Source organism: Sphaerodactylus townsendi, linkage group LG08 (assembly GCF_021028975.2).
Source record: "Sphaerodactylus townsendi isolate TG3544 linkage group LG08, MPM_Stown_v2.3, whole genome shotgun sequence".
Classification (NCBI taxonomy): Eukaryota; Metazoa; Chordata; class Lepidosauria; order Squamata; family Sphaerodactylidae; genus Sphaerodactylus; species Sphaerodactylus townsendi.
The window spans coordinates 73,771,976-73,790,302 of NC_059432.1; the positions used below are offsets into that span (position 1 = coordinate 73,771,976).

The 18,327-nt window shown below is 40.6% G+C and overlaps 1 protein-coding gene across 2 annotated transcripts in view; it reads right to left on the bottom strand.

Annotated features, from left to right (window-relative positions):
- Positions 1-11,910: 11,910 nt before the first annotated feature.
- The window catches only part of LOC125437584 (glypican-5-like), a 495,530-nt gene continuing 489,113 nt past the window's right edge, over positions 11,911-18,327 (bottom strand). For both annotated transcript variants that reach the window (XM_048505298.1, XM_048505297.1), the window contains one exon: positions 11,911-14,167. In XM_048505298.1, coding sequence (XP_048361255.1) covers positions 13,974-14,167 — 194 coding nt within the window. In that variant the 3' untranslated portion in view covers positions 11,911-13,973. The remainder of the gene's footprint in view (positions 14,168-18,327) is intronic.

Below are 18,327 nucleotides of genomic sequence, written 5' to 3' on the forward strand. Positions count from 1 at the left end.
GTAAGAGCCCTATTTTCATGATATATACTAATCAAAGTGAAAACTTAATATTCATCAAGGGTCCCAATCCCAATTAGGTGATAAACGGCACCTAAACCTTTCCACTGCATCACAGTTCAATCATGCCTCATGTTTTTCAACTAAATCAATAGAAGGAGAAATGACACATTCCAAAGGAAAGTGAAGAATCACCTTGAACCCAGGGCATGCTTTCTTTAAAAGTTCTGGAGAAGAGAGAAATATCAATATTTAGTAGCAAAAAAGTACAAATGTTGGAGATTAAAAAAACACAGTTATTAAGAAATCAAATTCCTAATAATACAAAGACGTTTAGGACGGAAAAGCTTGTGGGAATAAATCTTTCTGAAGTGAAGGGAAGCTAAAATTCATAGCAAAATAGTTTCATAGATTGTGACAGCCATTTAATTAGAGGATAAATGCAGGGCTTTCAATTTAAAAAAGCTTTTTGAGGCAGCAGTTTGTAAAAAAAGCATTCTTTTCCCTCAGTGGGGGGAAACTGTATGCCACTACCTTTTGAATTAGGTCATAAAATGCTTCAATCCAGCTAGTCTGCAGAGTCCATTCTGTACAGACAATGATCTAAGAATTTTACATCTAACTAAAGACCAGTGAAGATGCATCTCACAAAAAAAAGAAACTTATTCCTAACGCCAACATCTGACGCTTCATGACCTGAAAAAGTGTTAGAGGAATGAGACCTCAAAACGAGGAGGTTGCTGGTTTATGAAGCCATGGCAAAGCTGAGCAAATTTTTGTGAATTTCTATTTTTGTCAAAATGAATGTGCTTCAGAGCAACGTCATGATGAAACCAAAAGTGTTTCTAAGGTCCATTCTGCACCACACAAAAAAGAAATCTGTGGACATCTTCAAAAGAGGTGACTGCCTCTTTTCACTCTGTGTAGTCGACCCACGTGGTCAAAGGCGCCAAGAAACGAAGACGCAGTGGCGGAGATAACATCCTGAGTGGGAGATAAGCCAGCGGGGAGACCCGAGGAGGAGTCCGTGCTCCTAAGCGAGTCTCCCGCATGCGGATTCCTGGCACCTTTTATTGTTATCCCTATCGAGAGTAGTAGGAGGGAGGACCGGGGGGGAGTTCCGGGAGAGCGGGAGGCGGGAGGTCGGAAGATCATCATGTGATGCATGATCTCACCTGGCTACGTGCGGAGAGGAGCGTAAGCGTCTGAGCCTAATCCTCACCTGGGGGCAAGACCATTGTCCCTGCGCCCGGTGATTGAGCCAGGCAGTTCATGACCCGTGACTCATGGGGGGATGAGGAGTGGGGGTGCGGTGCGACCGGCAAGGCCGTAGGTCCGTTGGCGTCCCAACGTTCTACCACGGTGCTGCGGGTCGGCAGTGCATTACTACAACTCTGCACACCCAAAATAGGACGTCCAGGGGATGTCTTAAAAAGAGGCGGTTCTGGGTACTTTCCAGACAGCAAAAGAATCAGAGGGAAAAAGAGGCTGTTTTCCAACAAGTATTCTTTATTAGTTAGACTTTTGCAAGTATTCTTTATTAGTTAGACTTCATGGGAAGAGTTAGAGTCCTGAATCCTCAATACTGTTTTTTGAACTGTTGCTGAATTGGTTGTTAGTTTTCCAGGCTGTGTGGCCATGGTTTGGTAGATCTTGTTCCTAACGTTTCGCCTGCATCTGTGGCTGATATCTTCAGAGGTGTATCACAGAGGGAAGTCTGTTACACACTGTGTCCAGTGAGAAGGGAATGTTTTTAGTGGGGTACATACTGTCCATGTCCTGGGGTGGGGAACCAATCAGTAAGTGCTTGGGTGGAACTTGCTATGCAAAGGTGTGGTTGATAGTATTGTATTGTGGGTGGGGTATTTCAATTCAGGGAGTGATTCACATCTGCATTCTCTGCAGCAGCAACAGTTTTAGTGAATGCAAACCCTGTGTCTGGGTGGAGTCCGTTGTCCATGAACTTACTTAGCTACCCTTGCCCTTTGATTCTGGTGTTTTTAATTACTGGTAGCCAAGTTTTGTTAATCCTCAGAGGCTGTTTCTGCACAGCCAGATTTGCGGGGCTGCATCAGCATGATTCATGCTGATGCAAGCCCTGGGACCGTTCGCACGAATGGCCCCACAGGCTGTGCAGCTGGCGGAGCGGGCTCTGCACAGCCATGCAATCCCCCAGTGGCTTCTTACCTTGTCCTGGCTTCCATTGCTCTGAGAAGGCCAGGGGACACGGCCCCATGGCCAGAGCAACGGCTGCAGCGACAGAGGCCAGAAGGCATGTCCCCTGGTCTCCTCAGAGTGATGGAAGCCAGGACAAGGTAAGAAGCCACTTGAGAATGGTGCAGGGAGTATGCCCGCTTCCACCTGCTGCCATTCGCTCAGCAACAGGTGGAAGCTGGCATATTCCAAAAACCTCGCCCCCCCGAGTGAGGTGTGAAAGTGTTTTTTCCATCCCTAGGGCACTGTTTTTGGGCTGTGCGGAAACAGCCAGAGTTTCTTCCTTCTTGTTGAAGCTTTATTGGTGTTTATGGATTTCAATGGCCTCTCTGTGTAGTCTGACATAGTAACCTTCCGAGTCGTCCAGAATTTTAGTGTTTTCAAATAGAATGTTACGTCCAATTTTGTTTAGAACATGTTTTGCTACTGCAGATTTTTCAGGTTGGTTAAGCCGACAGTGTCTTTTGTGCTCCTTAATACAAGTCTGAATGCTACGTTTTGTAGTTCCAATGTAGACTTTTCCACAGCTGCAAGGGATTCGATAGACTCCTGCACAAGTGAGTGGGTATCTCTTGTCATTTGCTGAGCGAAGCATCTGCTGTATTTTCCTGGTAGGTTTGAAGATGGTTTGTAGGTTATGTTTTTTCATCAGTTTCCCTGTTTGATCTGTGATTCCCCTGATGTATGATAGAAATATTTTTCCTGTGCAGGGCTGTTTCTCCTCAGTCCTCTGGGTTTCTCTTGGTCTTAAAACTCTTCTGATTTCTGTTGTGGAGTAGCCATTAGCCTGCAGAGCCCAGTCTAGATGATTGATTTCATCAGAGAAGAGGTGAGGTTCACAAATTTGTTTTGCATGATCTGTCAAAGTTTTGATTAAACTCGTTTTTTGTTGTGGGTGGTGGTTGGAGTTTTTATGCAGATACTGGTCTGTGCGTGCAGGTTTTCTGTATACTGTGTGGCCCAATTCATAGTTGGATTTGCAAAAGACAAAGACATCTAAAAAAGGCAGTTTTCCTTCTTTTTCAGTTTCCATGGTAAATTGGATGTTTGGGTGGATGCCATTAAGGTGGTCCAGAAAATTCAGCAGTTCTTCCTCGCCATGGCTCCGGATTGTAAAAGTGTCATCCACAAATCAGATCCAAGTTGTGGATTTTCTGGGTGCTGTTTCGAGGGCCTTTTTGTTGAAATGTTCCATGTAAAAATTGGCTATCACCGGGCTGAGGGGACTTCCCATGGCTACCCCATCTGTCTGCTCATAGTAATCATTGTCCCATTGGAAGCAGCTGGTTGTTAGGCAGTGTTGAAACAAAGCTGTGATGTCATTTGGAAAAATACATTCGATTGTTGCTGATTTGCCTATGGGTCTTACGTTCTGTTTTGGCTGAGTGCAAGGCACCTTATATTAGTTCACTTGGGGAACAGAACAAGCTATCTTTATAACTATGGAGGTACACATAAGAGAATCTTAGCCACTCGGAAGGGTTGACCTTGTCTCCGTGAACTGACTTCCGTCTGCAGAGGGCAGGTTTACCCAATGTTTTGGGTACAAATATAAGATGCCCAGCATGGATTCTGAAGAGCAAGTGTCCTGGGGCAACCTTCAGCAAATGGCTGCAGGGAGAATCCCTGCAGCTGCACACAAAACATCAGGTGCAAACTGGTGGTAAAACTGACCCGAGAGCAAAATAGTCGGGTGGAAAACTTAAGATGTCTCTTGAGCTCTGCATTCCACACAGCCAGGCAGGAGATGTCTTGCAGACAGCTTAGGGGGAAAAGGTGAACTTTGAAGCAATTTTTTTTTAAAAAAATATGTCTTGAGCAGAAATAAGACATCCGTAGGACATATTGGGGAAAAATTCCCAGGATGCCTTTTTGTGTGTGTGTATCCTCAGGACATCTTATTTCAGCTGAGTGGAATGGACCTATGTTTTTCTCCCAAGTCTGTATATTAATTGCAGGCCAGTCAGAGCTATGCAGAAACCCTTAAAAGCTTATTGCTAAATATATTGAATTATCCCAGAAGGTGCAGCTCAAAGAAGCTCCTGAATATTGGTTGTGTAGTGACATGACTTGTTTAAGTAAGTCTGGGAGAAGCTCTCTGACTATTAGAAGATGAGGAACAGCCATTTCATATTCTCTGTGTTGCCATCCCTCAAACCCATGTGAATGAAGCCTGTGTTTAAGTTGGTGTATTATGCTGTTCCTATATAGTAAGTGTAACTATATAGTTCTCTGGAGGCTAAAACATATATTTGGGGGGTGGAGGTGGTTAATTGTTGTATTTTAGTGTCTTGGACTTTAGTGTGCTGTATTTTAGTGTCTTGAACAAAATAGAGACAAAAGTTTGAGGGGGCAGTTGAAAGCACATCAAAAACCAAGGTCCTTTCCAAGTGGAGAGCAGCAGTGGCGTAGGAGGAGCTCGTGTTTCTAATCTGGAGGAACTGGGTTTGATTCCCAGCTCTGCCACCTGAGCTGTGGAGGCTTATCTGGGGAATTCAGATTAGCCTGTGCACTCTCACACACGCCAGCTGGGTGACCTTGGGCTAGTCACAGCTTCTCGGAGCTCTCTCAGCCCCACCCACCTCACAGGGTGTTTGTTGTGAGGGGGGAAGGGCAAGGAAATTGTAAGCCCCTTTGAGCCTCCTGTAGGAGAGAATGGGGGGATAGAAATCCAAACTCCTTCTCCTCCTCCCCTCCCCCTCCTCTTCTTCCTCTTCCTCTTCCTCTTCCTCTTCTTCCTCTTCTTCTTCTATATAAAAAGTGAAATTAAAATTTAGAACTTATTGAGGGGAGCTCTGGGATTTATCCTTTGTGGTTTTTATGTGGTCTCCATCTTTTCTTACAAGTTCACTCTGTCCAAGAGCAATGCTTTTTATGGAAGTGTTATAAATGTGGGGTAACAGAAAGAAAGGAATGTGGTGCTGGAACTTTGAAATTCCTACTCATCTGTGTAGCTCAATTGGACAGAGCTTATCTCAGGCTTTCCTTATAGGTTTATTTGATGAATAAAATGAGAAAATAGTACATTGTAAACCTTAACAAATCTTGTGGAATGGTCCCGGTTCATCTGCCCCACATTTGAAAAGATGAACAGATGAGTTCAGTATCTTACCACCCCCCATCCACAAGACTTTGGCCTCTTCTGCACATGCAGAATAGTGCACCTTCAATCCACTTTCACAATTTTTTGCAAGTGGATTTTGCTATTCTGCACAGTTGCAAAGTGCATTGAAAGAGGATTGAAAGTGCATTATTCTGCGGAAGGGAGCTATGACCTGGATGCCCCAGGCTAGTCTGATATCATCAGATCTCAGAAGCTAAGCAGGGTCACCTCTAGCAAGTATTTGGATTGGAGACCTCCCAGGAATACCAGGATTCAGACATGGAGGAAAGCAATGGTCTTAATTAACCCTAGCCTTGGAAACCCTATAGCAGTGGTGGCGAACCTTTGGCACTCCAGATGTTATGGACTACAATTCCCATCAGCCCCTGCCAGCATGGCCAATTGGCTATGCTGGCAGGGGCTGATGGGAATTGTAGTCCATAACATCTGGAGTGCCAAAGGTTCGCCATCACGACCCTACAGGGTTCCCATAAATTAGCTGTGATTTGATGGTCAATGAATAAATAGGAATAAAATTGGATTATGGCTGTATTTGAACTGCCACTTTACACAGCCAACAGTCTGATTGTTTTTCATTTATTATTGTACAGGAATCATTATAACAAACAAATCATCTCACGGTTTCTTTTCTGGTCATTGCTACATCAATGACTGCCATGCAAACTGAGGTTCTGGTGCAAAATACACCAGAAAGTCGATGGGTTTGTACAGTAATATGCTACTGTTTGAATATAGCATGTGATAAATCAGCCGTAATTGGTATATAAAATGGTGACAATGAAAAGTACACAAACACAGAAACTGCCAAATTAATTTTTATGGAGTTTTTTTGTTTTGTTTTTACAAAAATAGAAAAACTGGGGAACAGTAGGGAGTGTATCTAAATGCCTCCACATATGTATAGGAGCTCTGCTGTTTTAATTTCTAACAATTTATTCCAATGAATGGAATGTTAATATGGACATTGCCATAAGCTTCTTTTGGTGCTGATAACTTGTTTGTAGGATATTTTTGTCCATTAACTAGTTTCACAGATGGCAATTCAAAATTACATTTTTATGACAATCAGTGGATGAACTGATTTCAGAGACTAGACTTGAAAATGATGTCATCAAATTTTCCAGTGATTGACCACTAACAATGCCTTCATCTTCTTGCTGGTTTTAAACTTTTTAGTAGCCTCATTCTGCTTCCTTCTCTCTCCCCACAGATGGTGTAGCAACAATGATGCAGCTTATTCTCTCTACATATTAACATCTGTGTTGTTGTATCGCACAATCCATCAACATGCTGTGATAAAGAAATGATAAGTTCTGAACAAGACATCTGCCACCAGCAACAGTGATGATGGCTGTTATATAGCTTTGTTATTCTCTCAAATTCTCTCTGTTGCAAATTGCAATAGCTTTGGTGTTATGAAATGGCACTGCTTACAAGGAAGGGGGGGGGGGGGAAGGATTTCAGGGCAGAAGTTGGGACCCACCATATAGTAAGCAAACAACACAACCGGAGATGAATTGCTGTGAAAGTATTCAAAGGTCCTATGCAAATTTTGAAAGGCAGTCAATAGTTCTACTATGAACGTGTGATGGAACATTGATCATTTCAATTCAGAGAAACATACCAATAGTGTAGACCCTGGGACAACACAGAAATTCTTAAGATGCAGTATAACATCAGCTGTGTTTGGACTGAGCTATAAAACGGGACATCATACTACACAAGTGTCACAAAAGTCAAGTAGAAAGAAATATAGTCATAATATTGTATTCTGATCCAATATGTGAAAATTGTGTTGAAAGAAACTTTTGTAAAACAGCAACCATTTCAACTTCAATGGGGTGTGAGCCAGACTGTTAAATGGAGAAGAGAAAGTATACATCCAGAAGCCTTGTGATACTCTTGCTGGATTACATTTTCATTTCCCTGTTGTGCTTCAAGAGGTTCTCCATGTTGCAATACTCAAGTGTGTATGTTTGTGCAATCCTGTTGCTGAGCACAGGGTTCTACAGAGCAAGGATAGTGAGAATTTTAACTCAAACAAAACTGCTGACCAGCCATTTAACTGATGGTTGACACACTAACTGAATCCCTGATGATATCACCTCTCTGTTTAGCTCAGTTCAATTCAGATGCCGCATTGAGCAGTTTTAGGCCTGCCCTATAGCCACTTACAATTCCTGTATAAGTTGCCTTGTGAAGGCTGTTAACCACAGCAGTTCTTCCTTGTGGCACATATACAATTATAGAGCTTTCCTTGAAAAACACCTACAACTCCCTTGAGTAAGTACAAGTATGTGTGTGTACAAAATACTTTCATTCTGAACAGTCTACATTTCTTTTTCACTGTCAATGAATGGTGAGCATAGGGACATAGAAGCATTTCACACTATGGGAAGGGGAAACTTGAAAACAAGCAAAAATCAGACTGTCCAAATGAAATCAGCCTTTAGCACTGTGGAACACATCCAAATATTCAGAACCCTATCAGTTTGCTGAATGGTCAGCCATGTTCATTTCCATGGGTGAAGAAACAGCAGGTGGAACCAGAGAGTGATTTTCTTTGCTCCATAGTACAGAGATCAGGGGAGCACCTAGTTGTAGAGGATGAGCAAGTTGAAGGTTCCTGCATATGTTGTAATGATAATATAACCATTCCCACATTACCCTGGGCTTCCTCAATAGTCACAGAAATTAAACTCTATGAAGATTTGATTATGAGACCACTTGGAAACCTTTTATTCAAGTTTATTTCTTAAGAAGTTGTTACAGTTTGGCTGAGAGAGCAAAAGCCAAAGAAAGGCTAACTAAGAGCAGCTGGAAATCATGAGTGAGCTGACTCTCCTTCCCTTTGAGATCATGGCCTCAAAGCTAGAGAAGTATTAACTTTAAAGGACTGAATTGCCTTGTAAACTGAAACAAATCAAACTGACCAAAGTACAAGCCTGTTGCAGTCACTGGAATGCATTAGGGTAAGTTGTTCTTATGTTTATATTATCATCACCACTATAGCAGAGATGATAATTTTATTTTCACCAAGTGCTCAGATTTAAAGTGTAGGGATAGCTGAGGCTTGAATATGGCCAAAATTAGCTATCTGGAATCTTCAATTTAAAACTGAATCTGTTCAAAAAGCAAATTTCAGTGTTAAACAACATCCATGGAGATTGTCAACTCCCGCCTGATGTTACCTGTTCAGCATTCTTTAGGGCCTTAGTAAGCTGCTGCTATCTTCCCATGGTGACATAAGATGCACATTGTGAGCTGTGACTGACTGATAAGGTCTGACATAAGGATGGGCATTCACTGACTAATGAATAAATCTGAAATCAAAGTTCTTTTTGTTATTATGATGATAACTAATAATGAATCCAATCCATTACATTCATTTATCTTCATTATTCAGGTGCCTGGATGTCCCATTTACATTTCCAAAAAGGAGGGTGGAAGAATGTGTGGATCACAAAATAATTGAACTTTGCCAGTCATCCTAACCAAGCAGGCCTGGGAATCAAAGCCATTTTTCCTGATAGGATCTTCATTTCCACTAATCATCAATGGCTTCTGAGATTTGCCACAAAATGGTTGTCATAATGTGGCTGCCACAGGAAGCAGAGCCAGCCACAAAATGTTTTCCATAGTTTTATTTCAGTCACACAGTGAATATTTTTGTGCTGGGATATCAGCTACTAAAGCAACATTTTAAAAAGTCTGCACAACCAATTGAATCTTCAATTCAGGATTACTGCTGGGCCCCACTCGCTTCCTCAAAACATTTGGTGGACACCAGGAAACAGCATCATGTTGGGGACCTTTGGTATAAATTATTTTGGTCACCCGTGAAACATCCTTTCACTTACAAATCTTTTTGAACTCTTTTGCTGCTTGGGGGAAGTAACTAAATGCCCTCCTAGACATTCCAGGAATAAATGTGACAACAACATGCTTTTTGTGTGGAGAAAAGTTGGCCATAGCCATTTTATTAACAAACATTGGTTCAAGGTAAACAAAGGGTAAGGCGCAGCATGGGGGTCTGAGGGATCGTAGGCCACGCACAGCGGCAGGAGTGGCAGGCGGTGCAAGGCTTGCCCCGCCGCCACCCCCCACACCCACTGGGCGAGAAGAAGGCCTACCTACCTCAACACTTGTGCTCCGGCAAAATGGGGAGGTTGTAGGCCAGGCCCAGCCTTATATAGGCTGCCTGGCCCACCTCCCCTCTGATGTCAGGGCACCCAGCGTCACTGCTCGGCGCCCTTGAACAGAAGCCTTGCAAGCAAATGGGAGCTCGTGAGGCAACAGGGTAAGGCAGCAGCCACCAAGCAGCCCCAACAGAAATGGCGGCCGCGGTAAGTCACGGCTGCACTTTCATGGCTGCCCTTTCCCATCTCAATTCCCTTCTGAGTTTTTTTGGCTGCAGTCTACTTTGGGTTGATGAAGGAACCATGGAATAGAAAAACTTGAACAATGTCAGTTTATTGTCAAAGTCATGTAATTCTTCAGTTGTCTTCTTGATTTTCAGCTGTAACCCTGCTTTGGCTCTTTCAGGAGTTATTTCAAGTCTTCACTATTTTCTGCCAGTAATATGGTGTCATCTGCATATCTCAAATTGATAATGATCCTCCCACCAGTTTCCTGTCCCCCTTCATCTGAATTGAATCCAGTTTTCCTTATGATATATTCTGCATTTGATATAGTGGAATTTTTTCATTTGTACTGGACTGGGACTAGAAACACATATTCACTATTGAGATTTTAGTTAGGATTTTCAGTTCAAGTTTATGTTTTTTTAAAGTTGTGCAGCAACCTCAGACTATAAACTGGTATTCTGGCCCTAAATATTTTAGCAATTGGGTTAGCCAGTGTTTATTTAATATATTGTTAACCTACTTTTCTGCAAGCATAGGTCAAAGAGCATGACATCCTCTACAACACTGGTGTTTGTAATATCCATAGTACAGTTTCTGTAGTCTTGCTGCATTCAGGTGGTTTCAAAGCAGGGAAACCTAGTTTCACACAGTAACCATGGTCGTCTGTTGCTGTAATCTGCTAAAGATTACCACAACAGACTACAGTTGCATCCATACACTTTGGATATTGTGCTATCATTGAACTAAACCAGTAATTCATTATTTGATTCTTCTGTGAGGACAAGACAACTGGGTTGTGAAAGAATGTTATATACTGTGTAATCCTTGAGAAATATCCAATGTTGTGTTGTTACAGCCCGGGACATATCCCATTACAATGCAATTCAGGTATGTTGTACTTAATTATGGACTAAATAATATAGCTCATTGTGAAAGCCGACCAGGTGAGAACATGATTCTAGCTGAAAAGTATTTTACAAGAGTACCATGGCAAAGAATGTATAAACTATTCAATACATTTTAAAAAATTAAATGCTTATTGCCTGGAGAACAACTCAAATTGGTTCTAATTAGATGCACAGAAAGGGCATAGTGGACAAATTACACATCTTCTTTTAACAGATGAAGTGAGCAAATGTTAATTGCTTATACCATGCGACAAATGACTTTTTGCATGACTGTTAAATTAGGTGCAAACAGTATAATTGCAAAGTATTGTTTAACAGCAAAAAAAGCAATGATAAAGTGCAAACTATTTAGCTTTGCCTACAGATTTAAAAAATGATAGTTGCTTTCTAATGGAATTTCAGTGTATTTCACCACAATGCCAGTGAATTTTTGGGTAACTGTAGTGTAATAGGCACCAATCAGTGACTCTAAAGTGAATGCCGAAGTCCATATATTCCATCAGCACATTACATACAGTTCCTGTACATGCACCCTCCTATTAACTTATCTAAATAGTGGAATTCACAGCCAATGGGGAATGCTGGATAACTAATAGTGTTGTCAACCACCTGGTGGTATCTGGAGATCTCCCAGTATTACAATTGATCTCAAGATGACCAAGATCAGTTCCTTTGGAGAAAATGGCTTCCTTGGAGGGTAGACTCTATAGCATTATATCCTGCTAAGGACCCTCCATTTTCCCCAAACCCCAGCGTCCCCAGGCTCCATCCCCAAATTTCCAGGTACTTCCTAACTCGGAGCTGGTAGTCCTACCCATCAAGTTGTCTTACACTGAATGATAATATTAGTCCATCAAGATCAGTATTCTGACTGGAAGTGGCTCTCCAGGGTATCAGGTAGAGGTCTTTCCACATGACCTGCTACCTGAAGGATTTCCTAGCTGCCTAATGCCACACTGCAGCAGTGGTATGGTGCACTGCTGTCACCAAAGCAGAGCCCATGGGCATGGCCAGTTGTGCAACATAGCGGAAGAGCTGGCTTGGTACCTCTCTATATCTCGCAAAGATATAGAAGACTGCTGCCCTAGGCAATGACCTAAGTAAACCTAGTAGGGGGCTGCCCAGGAATAATTCTTAAAATGTTGAAACTGTAACGTATCTCCTATCCCCTGCTAACTCTTCCATCTGGCTGAGGTGACCAAGAACTGGGTGTTATTAGTTCTAAGGACTTAAGACAATGCCAGCCTTTTCAAACAGAGAGTAGAATGGATAAAATATCATGAGATTTTCTTAGAAAAAATGGCGGTTGTAATTTGCTGTTTATTTTCCAAGCTTCTTCAATTTATTACCTTATATTTCCTATCAATCTTCTGGAAGATTACAATACAGGGCACGTTAGTGAAAGGTAAATGTTTCTAAGGCGTATTAATTTCAATGGGAAAAGTGAAAAGCACACTTAATTCTTCTACTGAAATAACAGAACATAAAAATGCTTGAATTTTGCTAGATCATCCCCTTTCTTTAAAAAGGACACAACATCTCCAGAGTTGTAATAATGAACAGCACAATAAGAGGCTAAAGGCAGTGTTCAGTTTTATGTAAGGATCTGGACATTCTGCCATTGTGGAATGCCACACATATGGGGAATGCTTTATTGAGTATGCCACTGAATATTCCACTGGAAAAGTCCTCATTTGTGTGCACATCAGAACTTCTGCAGCAAGGAACAACTGCCTAGTTGTGTATTTCAATTCTAAATATAATTGCTTACAAGATTTGGAGTGCTAGGGTGAATATGTCTTTTATGTGAATCAAATTGCTAAAAGATCTGTTTTTTACACACATGACACATGCACAAGTTAAAGGCAAATATTTTACATTATATCTTATAAAACTGTACATTGTAGTATTCTGTATCACGAAAACAGCTACTCATATGAATGATTCGCTTTGTTAGTAAATATAAATCTGAGACATGACTGTTATCACCACTGATTCCACTCAGATTGTATTGATTTTCAGTGGCATTGTAAAAACAGTTGTCAAAAATATATACGTATTAGTTCTCTCCCATCTAATGGTGAAATTGCACCTCCTTGTCTTTCTGTAAAACACACTGATTTCACTTATTAAATAAAAAACCCTCTTTAAAATAGGATGGGAAAAATTAAAATATTAGTGAAAGAGAAAATAGCAAACAACTGATTTTCCCCATTTGAAGGTCATGTTTCTTTCATATTTATTTTTCCTATCATAGCACAATAAAAATTAATTGTAATTTAAATAATCTTTGAATATAGGCCACACTGTAATTCACAGATCTACAGTTCATCAGTATCCCTCTTCATTAAAGGAGTAACTATTACCTCTCTGAGAGACAGATATAAACATTTGTTTCAGTTCAACAAGGACAATACTAATCCAGATCCTTGTCTGGACAATGCCAGAAGCCTGGGTATTGCTGGACTGCAGAGAGCACACACTCACAAAACAGGTGGCAGCTCTGTCAGCTGTGGTGATTCTGACCACCTATTTGTGATGGGACTGAGGGAGTGGTTGCTCACTTCCCTCCTCAGAGGTGCATCTTTAAGCTCTGGATGAGGTTCTCCATTCTTATACCCCCCCCCCTTCATTTGTAAGACATTCACATAATCTTAAGCATATGGCAATGAAATACACGGGAAAGGAAATATTTTCTTGTTTCAAAATAATCAGGGAGTGTTTCTACATTTTTTTCCTAAATGGTTAAGGCAACTATATCGATACATTAGACACAGCATATGCTTGTTATATTGCTTTCTATGTTCTAAACATTAAGAATGGGAGGGAAAAAAACCAAGAGATTCAAACATGCTACAATCTTCTTTTACCACTTAGGAATTTTATCCAACTGGTAGATAGTGCTATAACATATAGTGGCTGATCCCTAGAGATATAACTTACTATTGAACTGCTCCTGGAAATGGATTATTCAAAAGAACTCATGTAAAAGAACAGACAAATAGACAACAGTCCATTAGCCAATGAGTAAAAAGGGGAAAATTCCAACATATTAATTTACAACTTGAACATTCTTAATTGCATCTATTACAATAACTTAATCTACTCAGGGTTTCTGTGTTCATTCTTTTTGCATCTTGAGTAGATAAAATGCTCTCAAGAGCCATCGCCAGACGTCATGTACACACCAATGCTTTCTGTTAGCCAGTCCCAGACTAATGTTTAGCACTTCTACTAATATACCAATAATACTAGAGTGCACCATTTAGAGAGCCATTTAACTTTGCTTTCACTTGGGTAAGGCTGTAGGTATAAAATGACAGTGAGCAGAAATTCTTGCACAGTTAATGCAATGTAATGCAGCTATAACAAGGAGTGCCACAAAACTGCTATGGCTGTGACAGTGAAGAGCAAGCTGGTTGAAACTCGATTGTCCATAGCTTGATTGCCCTTGTTCTCTTTAGGAGACAATTTTACAATAATGGTGTCTGTGGAATCTGCCTTTTTCGCCGTTGCATCAGATTCATTCCTATCTCCTGAATTAGTTCTGAGATCATCTGAAAACCAAACAAACAAAAAAGAGGGGATTTAATATTCGTTGCTGATCTTGTGTATCATAAAGTACCAGCTTTGATACATAAATAAAGCCTGTATTTTTGCTCCTAGGAATAGTCACCTACACATTTCCAAATATGACAGGAAGACTCAGTTGTACATGGAAAGTTCATGAAATGCAGACCTTGCTTTGTTTAATCATTTTGGCTCTCCATGTATATCAGATCTGAAAGTGAATCCTCATAGCCTATTTCACTGATGCAGTTCCAGCATTGATTTTGGCGCCCATGGAATGAATTTTGCAGGGGTCAAACATATCTATTTCTTTAGAATATATAAATATATATACTATCTCACCAAAGAACCTGTTTGAGGCAGTTTACAAAATCCATTAAAAATATAACCATCAAAAATATGAATACACATGGAAAAGTTATGACAAAATAACAATTCTGTAGCACGGGTCAGATATGGGCACTCAGATAGATCTTTTAAGATAACCTTGTGAGGTTTCCAATACATTCTTAAGATCCTGGAATGAGGATCCTTGAGGAAACCAAAAATGGGGTGATTCCGCACAGGCCCAATATAATGGGTTCAGGCACTTATTGTATGTGTTGAAGAATGTCTTGCTGACCCATAAACACCGTTCCACTTTGAATCTTCTGAGAAGTTGAGACATTCAGTAATCATCCTGGGTCTCCACCTGTTGGTATACCAATCCGCTGATCCCAGTGCCTACCCAACTCTCAGAGAAGTTTCTCAGTACCCTCCACGTGTCTATGCTGCCATCAGTTGGTCATTAGCATATTTATTGCTAAGAGAGTAATCATTCGTTGCACTTATTGCACTTTCAGCCCGATCCACCTGCTTCAAAGGAATTTCCTGCGGCTCTGGAAGCCCAAAAAATGTAAACCCCCTCACCCCACCTCACCAGCCCCCATAGAGATATGCCGTGAAAATTGGGGCATATCTCTGCTGGCAACTTTGCTGGTGCATGGGAACAATGGGCCCCCTCACCATGCCAATGCAGCTGGGAGTGATGTGGGAATGCCAACTTGAGGCTGCGCATAACAGCAGGCAGGCACCAGCAGATTTGTCCCTCCACCAAGGTAAATGCCCCAAGGATGGTCGTTCTGCTGGCATAAGCCCACACTGTCTCCAGAGGGGAATTCGCCCCATTGCTGTTTTCAGGCTCTGCTGCTTATGTCTCCTATTTTCATGACTAACTCACACATGGTTTACCATACTTGTGTAACACACTGCTTTCCAAGTCATCAATTACAGTGAATCTTTGTCTGGGCTGCTTATCCTTTGTTAGTTCAACACAGTAATGGTGGCCATCAAGATGGAGCCCAGGTGTGAGAGCTTCTTCTGGAGTGGGTTCCAAATGAAGTCAGCCAAAATGGACCTTGCCTCTAGGAATGTATCACCTCTCTTTGCTTACCCCATTGTGGGTCAGTCCCTCTCTTCCTGTATTTAGAAGAGATACATTCTAGCATTTGGCATTTCCAAATCTTTGTCACCTTCTAAGTTTCACATTCCCACCAGGGAGTAAAATGGTCCTTTGATAGATCTCTGCTAGCAAGAAGTATTTGTATATGCAAGTATTAAATACCAAGTGCTTGAGAGAACCATCAACGAGGTAGGGATACTTGCCAGCAATTAATTTCTGTCTCCTATCCTTGTACTGTCAGAGAAATCTCTTAGAATGAAGGTGGGATTTAGTAGCCTTAAAATTCTCCATTGTGTGATGTAGTCCAATGTGGAGTCCCATTCTCCACAGTATGCATTTCTCATTTTTACTGCATTTATTTCTAATTTTTTATCTAGTTTTTTTTACTTTCTGTTTCTTGTATTATACTTTTAATGCTTTGCAAAATGTAAATAAATAAACATTGGGTTTAAAAACCACTGACATCCATATATAATACAAACAATCCTCTAAAACCAGCTGTGAAAATAAAGAACTGCAACCATCCACAAAAATATCAATGAATTAACAAAGAAATGCAATAAGAACATTTCCTTCATATTGAATATAAACAATTGCTACTTAAGATTGTGTGGAAAACTCAGACATTATAATACCACTGAACCCCTTTGAAAGACTATTTTTTTTCAAAATCAATCATTCAATCTTTTTAAAAGACTAAAAATTAATCTCTGAATTTTAGAAGTGAATTCCAGGCAGACACTGATTAGATGGCAAGGATTTCAGAAATGTAGATGTAACCTGAGATCACGGTCTGCAAGTTGGTAGCTTCAGAGAACTATCAATAAACTCCTCTTGGATCATAAAAATGAGTTGATTTTATTTGAAAATACAACCTTGCTGCCATATAAATCATGAAAGAAATCCAGTGCTCCCCTTGACTTTATCATAATATCAACATTCATCTGCAGAAGACTAATGGCTTCTAGGATGTAGTCAAAGTTTACAGTGGGTAAAAAGCTGAAGGGGAGAGCAAGGCAAAGGCTGCTACCTCGGCTTCATAGTTGAGAATACACAGGTTCCTTGTGCTGATATCCCAGGCTCATTCAAAGGAAAAAGGGTATGCAGAATATACTTAGGACTGCCTCCCAGCATTATGAGAACGTTTAATGAAAAGTGGACATTTTTAAGACTGTCATTAAACAAAATGAAGCATAAACAATAGAATCACATGGTTTTCTGAAAGCATCTACCCCCTATCAATGTGATTCTCCCTTTCGACTGTGGTAAAGGCACAGTTTCTTCACCACCTCCTATATCATTCCAGCCCGTTCACTTCAGCTCTCTTGGGCCAGCTGATTAAATAAAGATCTCATTCACTTCAATCTATTCTATGCTTTCACTTGGCTGCAGCCACTATTGTAACTCGATTGGCTGTTGTAAATGGGGCAGATTTGAATGCATTAATTAATTTTGTTCAGGCACTGACTTAACCAAAACATTGAAGGCAAGGAAATTGAATGTTCTCTCTCCCTCCCCACCCCCTCTCTGTATATACATAAAGAAAAGCCCTGGGCTTTTAAAAGCCTCCCTCTCAGTTCTGGCTGCTTAATGCACTAACATAACAAGTGCTAAATAATACATTAGGTAAATCTGCCGTTAACCTTTCCAGGGAAAAGGACTACAAAGTTAATTTCCTCTTCTACTGTGGTTTCATAGCAAAGATGATTCCATGTAAAGGTATGCACAGCTGCTTAGAATGGGGAAGGGAGAAGGTTAGATGTGCAAACAGGGCATTTTGTAAGTCTCTGTTTAAAAATTTAATACATGGTGTTTGATAAAGTATATCAGGAAGGGCCATCTTTTCACTGAAGAAACCTAAGCTCAGCTTAGTAGGCATGCAATGTTTTATTCATCTTTGATGGGAATTATCTGTGAGACAAGAAAGGAAAAAGTTTCCTCTCTTAAATATCAGACACATCACAAGTGAATACCTGGGAGAATGTAGCACTGAATCAGAGACAAACCCCCTTTCCCCAGAGACTGTTATTATCAGTGACCTGTGAACTCTTTCTTTGCCCAGAATACAACCCAAAAGACAAGAATCTATTCAGATGCACTATACAAACACAGGTGAAAATGAATTGGGGAAAGCTTTCTTGGAGCCCCTGCTCTAATGGTGTCCCTTAGTGCACATATTTCTCTCTAATAAATAAGTGGTTACCATCTTCTCTTCTGGGAAAAGTGAAACATTGTATTTAGGACACGCGTGTCATGGATAAAATTGTCCATCACATTCCGATTCTGATTTGGAGTAAGTACCACAGAAATATATTGAATGCTCAGGGATATTTGTAATGCATATGCTTCTCTGGGCCTCATGGCATTTTCCAGAAGCATATTTTATTTGAAGATTTTTGCACTTTTGTGATTTAGCAAGAACGACATTACTTTTCAGTTAATTTCCAGTTACTGTTTCATCTCAAGGACTCAGGACTCAGCTAGGCCCAAAGGTACATTTGGAAAACACGTTTTACCGTTTTGTATTATTAACTTTACCATCAGTCTTTCAGATACTTTAAAAATAGAAATGTATACATTTTAAAAACAATGTGTGTGAATACATTTTAAAAACACTATGTGTATGCGTGTGTGCCATTCTCACAACATATTGGGCTACCATTGTACCCATCATAATATTTTGCTAGTTAATGATATCTTAGTTGT